This window comes from Micropterus dolomieu, linkage group LG01 (assembly GCF_021292245.1).
Source record: "Micropterus dolomieu isolate WLL.071019.BEF.003 ecotype Adirondacks linkage group LG01, ASM2129224v1, whole genome shotgun sequence".
NCBI lineage: Eukaryota > Metazoa > Chordata > Actinopteri > Centrarchiformes > Centrarchidae > Micropterus > Micropterus dolomieu.
Window position 1 is genome coordinate 52,200,593 of NC_060150.1, and position 8,679 is coordinate 52,209,271.

The 8,679-nt window shown below is 41.5% G+C and overlaps 2 protein-coding genes across 2 annotated transcripts in view; one reads left to right on the forward strand and one right to left on the reverse strand.

The window, feature by feature from the left end:
- LOC123969391 (E3 ubiquitin-protein ligase TRIM21-like) overlaps positions 1 to 890 on the reverse strand; it is a 3,367-nt gene extending 2,477 nt beyond the window's left edge. Inside the window, exon 1 of the mRNA XM_046046753.1 lies at positions 612 to 890. The gene's annotated coding sequence lies outside the window, so the exon portion shown is untranslated. The remainder of the gene's footprint in view (positions 1 to 611) is intronic.
- Positions 1 to 8,667, forward strand: part of ppp3r1b (protein phosphatase 3 (formerly 2B), regulatory s1ubunit B, alpha isoform, b) — a 29,435-nt gene extending 20,768 nt beyond the window's left edge. The window contains exons 3-6 of the mRNA XM_046046764.1: positions 2,692 to 2,868; positions 4,843 to 4,902; positions 5,345 to 5,529; positions 8,515 to 8,667. Of these exons, the coding sequence (XP_045902720.1) occupies positions 2,692 to 2,868; positions 4,843 to 4,902; positions 5,345 to 5,529; positions 8,515 to 8,562 (470 nt within the window). The 3' untranslated portion in view covers positions 8,563 to 8,667. The remainder of the gene's footprint in view (positions 1 to 2,691; positions 2,869 to 4,842; positions 4,903 to 5,344; positions 5,530 to 8,514) is intronic.
- Positions 8,668 to 8,679: the final 12 nt, after the last annotated feature.

The following is an 8,679-nucleotide window of genomic DNA, read 5'->3' on the forward strand; positions in this document are numbered from 1 at the left end:
CGTACCTTGAGATCCTCGGGCAGAGGTCTGCTGTCTGTTCCAGAGTCTCGACTGAAAACTAAAGGGGACAGAGCGTTTGCTGTCAGGGCCCCGAGGCTCTGGAACAGCCTGCCCGAGGAAATCAGGTCAGCTGAGTCAGTGAACTCTTTTAAGTCCCTTCTTAAAACATACTTTTATAGGAGAGCCTTTCCAGATCTTATTTGACTTTATTTTATCCCTTTTATTTTATTCTATTTTACTAGTTTTATATTTATCTTAAACGTGTATTTTAGTCTTTTCAGTGTTTTCATGCTTTTATCTTGTATTGTTTTTGTATTATTGTCTCTTGGGTATTATTGTCTTTACACTTGTTAAAGCACTTTGTAACTTGTTTTTGAAGTGCTCTACAAATAAAGATTATATTATTAAAGTCCTGAGAACGGACTGAGAGGCGGTTTGAAGCAGTTCCAGTGGGCTGCTGTATAGTGGGCCTGTGGACAAACAGCCAGAGTTATATTTTAACCAACGTCACAAGTATGAAATGAAAAGAGTGGAACTTCCTGCCTGAGTAGAGCTGCAGGTTTGTGTTGATGCTGCTTGTTGAAGCTGTAAATGTGATCAGCTGTACTCACCAGTGTTTGGCAGAGACTCTGCTGTGTTGTTGAGAAAGACCTGATGAAGTCAGTCAGAATTTCCTTTCAGAGACAAACGGAGACTCGTCTCGACAGCTGCTGCTCTGACAAACTCTGAAGCTCTCCTCTTCTCCGCCTCTCCAGAGTTGCTCCGCCTCTCACTGCAACTCTGCTGCTCACGTTTTGTTTCCTCACTCTGACTTACACTACTATCCCATTTATTAAGTATTTAACAATGCACTTAAATTAATATTTCCTCTCAGTTCGCCCGCTCTCTGTTTTGTGTGTTCTCAAAAAAAGCATTCTCTGGCTCTGTAAATGGAAAACAAAGAAAGTAATGTGGCCCTTGCCACAACAGTGTTCCAGCCAATCAGTAACAGTGCTGGTGCTCAGCAGTGACGAGGGGAAGGGGGGTGGGGGTGGTTCAGTTGGAGAGAAAGTCTGTTACAACAGCACATTCCAACATGCTGAACTCCCAGCACCGAGAGGAAGGAGAGATTGCCGAGAAACAGCCAAAGAGGAAAAGTTCTAAGGAGTAAACAGAGATAAAGTTTTAAGACCAGGCGAAGTTGTGTCAGTGCTGAAGGAACCAGATTTTATTTTGGGGGTGTACTTCAGGATTCCCACTCTTTTTTCAAGAGATCATTTTCCAGGACTTTTCCAGGGCATTTTCTGTGATAATTTAGCTAATATGATGTCCTAATATGTGTGTGTCTATGAAATCAACCGTTCCTTGTTTAAGTGCTATGTTCTAATGTTATATTTTAGAGTATTGTAATTTCTTTGTTTGTTTTGGAAATTCCTTTGTGATCTATGTTTGGCAAGTGCTTTTCTTGAGAACACAGCTGGGCTCCCAATTCATTGTTTTGACCCCGTCTTCCTCTTCATTCTTATTCAACTTTCCTAACACTCAACTCATATGAAACCATTGCTCCTAGCCAGAGTTGAAACACAAAACGCTGCCGCAACAAAAACCAAGCAACTGTAACATAATGTTAAAATATTTTTCCAGGACAACACAAGATTTTCCTGGACTTGTAACTTGTTCCCTCATTTTGTGTGTTTTCCATTACTGGAAAATTGGTCAGCTGTTTTCCTCAGTGCGTGGAAGTACCACTTATAAAACTTATAAAAACTAAACAAAAACTAAGCCTTTTCAACCAAGAATCCAATCCAATCTTTTTATTTATACACCACATTTGAAAAATCTGGTTTACAAAGTGCTGCACAAGAAAGAAAAAATAAAACATGTCAAACACAAAACACAAACACAGAGAAAAACACACAAGAAAATGGTTTACGAACAATTGAAAGGCAAAAACAGAAGACTACACAGCACACAGTATTTTAAGTTTAATGTAAGGACAACAAACAACCAACTAAAGTTATTGCTACCTGCAAGAAGAAGCTCTGCAGAAACCAAATGAAAATGGGACAAAAGCACTGATATTCCTAACTTTACACTGTCTTTATTGGTGAAATGATTGTGGTTTCAAGAGTTTCATTATTAAACGTTGTTGAATATGTTGTTGTTGGCCTGTAGCATTGAGCTTTGAGATATTTTTTCATCTCCTTAGAACCAAACTTCTTCAGATTTTCGATCGTTTTAAAAAAAAAAGACTCCATGAATTACCAGGTTACCAACACAATATGGCCCCCACCTCCACCGTGTACCGCTGATTCATAGTGATCAGCAGAGTGATTAGTGCTGAAAGAGGTGTCACATGACCCGGTGTTAGGGCTTAGAGTGCTGCACCGGGGGGTCCGGTAGCACAAGGTTCAACCTGACTGGTGCGGTGAGACGCCAGCAGCTCTGAATGACAATGGCCAGTACGAAGAAGAAACCAGGTAAGGTTGGTCGTGTTATCAGGTAAAATGGTTTCTACATGCAGCACAGGAAGGAGATGAGATATATATTTTAAATACCGTGTGTCCTGATGTGTCGCCCAAACTCACCAGTCAGTAAACATTTGTCAGGATAATCTCCAGCTGTTACGCTGAAACTTTGTTAGTTTCAGTCATTCTTTCTCTCTGTCTGTAATTAACATCTCTCTCTTTGTCTCTCTGTGTTTCCTTTCAGTTGATGCTGATGAGATTAAGCGGCTAGGAAAGAGATTTAAGAAACTCGACCTAGATAACTCCGGCTCTCTGAGTGTGGAGGAGTTCATGTCCTTACCGGAGCTCCAGCAGAATCCCCTCGTGCAGCGAGTTATCGACATATTCGACACCGACGGAAATGGGGAAGTCGACTTTAAAGGTAAATAAATTATGAAACTTCTCTGATGTCCTGTGTTCTTAAATTCTTTTTATCCCTCTGAAAGTTTTTACTGTTGACGTCAGCGTCAGACGTCGATTATTTGTCAGGTACAAAATTAATCAGCTGAAGATCTCCTGGTTTCTTTACTTCTCAGTGACAGTAAAATGAATATTTTTTGAGTTGTGGAGAAAACAACACGTTTGAGGACGTCCTCTTGGGCTTTTGGAAACACTTATCGACCTTTTTTCACCATTTTCTCACGTGATCAAATAATCGTTAGTTGCTGCCGTAATGTGGACAAAATCCAAAGATATTGATTTATATCCTAATAATAGCACAAGCACCTTATTTCATGTTAAATGCTGTGACACCAGAGCGTTTCATCCAGATGTTCAGGTTTTGCAGGCCGTCCATTAACTGGCTGCAAGGCTGGAGTTTGGATTCCCGGCTCGTCCTGTCTGCATGTTGAAGTGACCTGGGGAAAGACCTCAGTTTGTTGCTGATGGTTAGATCAACAGTGTGCATGGTGGCTCGCTGCCCTGAGTTTGTGAGGAAAAGTGTAAAGTGATGAAGATGCAGTCCATTTCAGTTAAAGCACAGGAAACTTATTGTACTCTTTAAGATCGTTAACATCGATTTGTGATTTCTACCAATTAAACCAATATCCTTGTTGGTTAGGGTGACCAGACGTCCCAGTTTTCTGGAGCTGTCCCCGTTTTTAACTGTGTGTTAATCATAGACTGTATAAAGTGTTAACAGATTATCCGTGGCCAGAAAGACTGGTCAGCAGAGCACCCAGATGTCGTGCCGAAAAGTGATCGTCCACTGAAAACTGTTTGCTGTCCGTGGGAGCGCGCGCAGCATGTTAAAACTGTATCACCCAGTCTCTTTACAACTCGCGCTGCATCTGGATCAAACAGACATAACAAGCAAATAAACATCACTGTAGCTCCGTGGTAATAGCAAAGGTATGTCTTTGTGAAACTTTAACGTTTCCTTTAACGGAACAATCACAATTGTGGCCAAATAAGTGTTTGCAGTTTATAGCGTAACCAGGCCTGACATTTACGTGATTCTAAACAATAATAGAAGCCTGTTGTTGCTGATGGATTATGTGTTTGGTAGGCGTATGTCTGATATCCTTGTTTAAATTTGGAAAACAGACAGTAGCCTATAACTAACAAGACTTACTGCGGATTTATAGATAAAATAAACAAATGATCTCTTTTGCAATTATCCTTATGACTACATAATTTAACTTGACTTAAACTTAAAATGCATTATTCTGCTTGCCAGAAAGTGATTGCAGCCTCTACCTATTGACTGAAAGGTCGTTTTTGCCTCAAAATGACTTGATTTCATTGAGAAGAGTTATATTTGACAGATTATATGAAATATATAATAATAATATTTTTTAATGACACACTGACCATCAAACAAAAAATTCCCCCAGTTTTCATTTCAGAAATCTGGTCACCTTATTGTTGGTTGATGTCTCTGCTGTCGGCTGCAGAGACAGAGTACTCACACAGTTTACTTACTTACTTACTGTGTTATAACGTGGAAGTCGTCCACGTTGTAGTCAAGCTAATGGATTTTTAGCCATTAGACTTTTCTTTCTGAAGTTCTCCTGTACTTTTTTCCAACAGACATGATCAAACTCACTTCATATATAAAAGATTTAAAGGTTGTGGGGAAGCTTGTGTGACATTATCAGGCTCTCAAGTAAATTATTTCCCCTTCACGGCATGGTGAATTATGGTCATTTTGTGGACATTTATTATGTTAAAAAATTAATTAATTAATTCCTGGTGCTCACTAAAGTGTTCCTAAATCCTATCTGATTAAAAAAATGTGGGATACCACAGACACAATGAGAGAACTAACCGATTTTAAATATTTTAATCTGGTCCCAGGAATTCTCTAATGTGCGGCCATCTTTAACTGACGATGTTGTTTTCTGTTCTTTGGCAGAGTTTATTGAGGGAGTCTCCCAGTTCAGCGTCAAAGGCGACAAGGAGCAGAAGTTACGTTGTAAGTGTCCAACATACACCAGTTTGCTTCAGAGTGTGAGACACATCTCATGGAAAGTTCTAGAAAATCTGCATTAAGATTTTATCAGGCTTCACAAACCAACGATCACTGAGCATGTTTAACTCGGATTTTTCACTGTCAGCTGTTGAACCTTTAAATATACCTTTAATCAGCCAGAATATTTTGCACTTTTTAGATCTTATAAAACTTGGATTTAGTGAACATTCCACCATCCAGATTACAGCAAAAGCAGGATTTCTTTGGATTTACACTTATAAGTAAGCACCCATTCGTTGGTGTTTGAAATGCTGCACGTGTTTGGTCTACAGACGTTACACATGCAGTGAGGAGAACTTCTCTGTTGAACATCCGCAGACATCCCAAACAAACCTTTATAAATAAATGCTGACATCTTTCCTCCGTGTCGCCTCTTTGACCTCAGTCGCCTTCAGGATCTATGACATGGACAAAGACGGCTACATATCCAACGGGGAGCTCTTCCAGGTGCTCAAGATGATGGTGGGCAACAACCTGAAGGACACCCAGCTTCAACAGATCGTCGACAAAACCATCATCAACGCAGACAAAGACGGTGATGGCAGGATATCCTTCGAAGAGTTCTGTGCCGTAAGTATTGAGGATTCAGCTCCATCACCTGTTTTACTCACCAGAGGGCTTCAGGTTGGGTGGAGACCCAACTACTGAGAGAAACATCTGCCTCTTTAGGTGCTAGCTGGTTCACTTCCTTCACCAGTTAGTCTCTGACTGTGAGCAGGTCGTGTACGTTGGCTTCATCAAAATGTGTAGCTTCCAAGGTGCATGGAGAACCGAAACAGTCTGAAGAGGTCAAAACTCCTACAACACTTGTAGAAAGAACAGCTTTATTGTGAGACCAAGATGAAGGCCACAAGCTGAAACACAGAACATTATGCTGCATGCAGACGCTTTCCTCGCGTTTTAACTGCCATGCGTTCACACACAATGCTATACCGCGAATAAACACAACTCTCCATTACTACAGCTGTATGAACCCAAAGGAAACATTTTGCTGTGATTAAATAGCAATAAACGGATTAAACTGATGCCGAAATAACTACAACATGATGCAGATTTGTTAAACATGTGAATTTATGCTTTGTCAGGTCTGTTAGCAGGACAGCAGGACAACAACTTCTAAAATGTTTCTTTTCTGAATGGAGTTTGGATCGATCAGGGCTATGGGTCACAGTAAAGTACAATGATAGCTGGAATAAAGTTACAGACACATGTTTTCTGACCTCACCAGGTAGTTCAACCTCTTCACTTTCTTTTCTCCCAGCACTGTCCAGTTTTGTCCGGTTTTTATATAAATATGAAGTCGTAGTCCGACAGAGTGCCAACCGACACGAACAACAATGGAACCGGATTTACATGGAAGCTAGCTGTTGAGAAGCTCCACTGAAGATAAATCAACGTTGTAATCCCAAAAAAAAAAACTAAAGTAAAAAGCTAATTTAATAAAATAAGTTAACTCTGAGCTCCTAGGTGAGCAAACGCGTAGAATCAGAGCAGAATCCGGTCCGACTGCAGGTGTTTATTTGTCCAAATGCTGCAGCGCTGCTCTTCTCCCCCAAGTTTAGCAGCTCTCCGCCGGCCAGCAGAATTTCCGTCTCCCGCTCTGCCTGGCGCCCTCCAAGCGACGCTCTGAAGCCTCAGTGACGTACGGACAATCTCAACGCTGATAGGCTATTGCGACTCAGCGTCTTGCGACTTTTGCGTCGCTGGCACCGCCCACTTCGCATCGCCCTACAGAAAATCGCGGCTCCACGCGTCTTTGCATTGACTATGTATGAAAACACACCGCCAATTATTACTTGAACATGGATGCACATGAACACAAATAAAGTCCACACCGGATCAATTGGGCCGCACAGTTTGGATTGTCAGAGTCAGGTTTACCAGGTGTGTGCATTCATCAAGATCCGGGAGACTAAAGCAGTTTCCTGTCAGAAGTTCCGCCGTACTCTGCAGCGGTGACGTCACTAAAGCTGATCGCAGGGCTGCTGCTTATTATTATTTTTGGACCTATTATTTTGAAGAAGCTTGAATTTATACTTAATTGAAGTTTTACACTAAGTACATTAACTTAACAGCCGCCTACCCGTTTCCTGGCCTGGTGTGGGAACACATTTTGACTAATAAACGCAGGTCTCCATTAGATGCCTGGGGTCTCATTTATAAACGGCGCGTATGCACAAACCAGGGCTGGAAACGTGCGTACGCCACTTCCCAAGCAAAGGTTGTGATCCATAAAAAACAAACTTGACGGGAAAATGTGCGTTCTGTAAGTAAACTCTGAACCATGCGTACGCACATAAAGAGGAGATATGAGAAACGGTGACTCACATGGCAGAAGGATGGAACGGTTTGAAATGAACAGGCCTACTATTGTGTAAAATAAATCCAAATAATACCTCTGAGTATTACAGGCTTTTAAAGCCTTTCTGAATAAACAAACCCCCCTTTGATTGACTTTCCCTGAAGTGTGCAAAAAAACGTACACAATTTAAGATCATTTGCAGCACACAAAGATCCAGATTGAGGATCATAAACACAAACGCAGATTCTGTTTCTGCAAAAGAACGCCTCAAATGTGTTGCACAGTTTAATCAGGAATCATATTAATTAATACCTGCATGCAGCTCATAAATAAGGTGAACAGGAGGACAAATTATATTTTAATTGATGCCGCTTTCAATGTGTCAGCCGAGCAAATACGAGAGCACAGTTTCATATATTGTTATCACATGTTCGTTGCCTTATTGAGCCCCAAGCTGTGTGCCAGTGTGTGGATGTGACGCGCTGCTTGTAAAAACACGTTATGGAAAATATAACTCTATTTTATTAAAGAAATCTTTCAGCTCATGTCATTTACAACAAGTCATTTCTTTTAACTCATCAGCAGCCTCGTTAAGTGAGTGGACTGTTTGTGGAGCCTAAGTAAATGTTTAAACAAGCGGAATGCATTGGGATTACTCTCTTTTCAAACGGGGGAATCCAAATTAGTACCTGGGTCATCCCGTCTTGTGTCCCCCTCCAGCCAGTGACGTCACTACTCAAGAGGGAGGCCTGTTCCTGCAGATCGGTTATAAAGGGGTGGAGCTCCGGTGCCCCCTTTCCTCCAGTGCACAAGCATTGCGTAAATAATTTTTATACAAGCAATATTCATACTGTTTGAAATAAATAAACTGTTTCATAGTAGCCTCTTTCAGTTTTGTGTGAGAGGAATTAAAGCCCTGTCCCAAATAGAGGCAGGGTCAGTTCAGTGATTTTAGCAAATAAAAGCCCGGGCTGTTATTCCAAGTTTTACGGTAGTTGCTTTCCACCAGGGCGAAACATGAGTCAGGCATTTCACCCAGAACCACACATGTGAACCTCATGGTGGCGCTGGAGAACCAAACATCAGTCCATGCAAACCCTCGTAGTTTCAGTGTGGAGTGAACCAGCAGCAGCCGTGGAGGCGTGCTGCTGACATGTTCTGTTCCCTGTTAGTGATTCTCAGCAGGACTTTTCACTAAAATGTTAAAAACGCTAACCAGGAAATGACCTCACTGCCTTTGGTCTCCTCTCCAGGTCGTCGGTGGATTAGACATTCACAAAAAGATGGTGGTGGACGTCTGACAACCTTTTTCCCTCCATTTACTGAAAATCTGCTTGAAGACGTCGTCCAGCAAAAAAAACGCTCCGTCTGTTTTCAATGCAAGTGTTTTCTCTGTGAACCCCCCCCCCCCCCCCCCC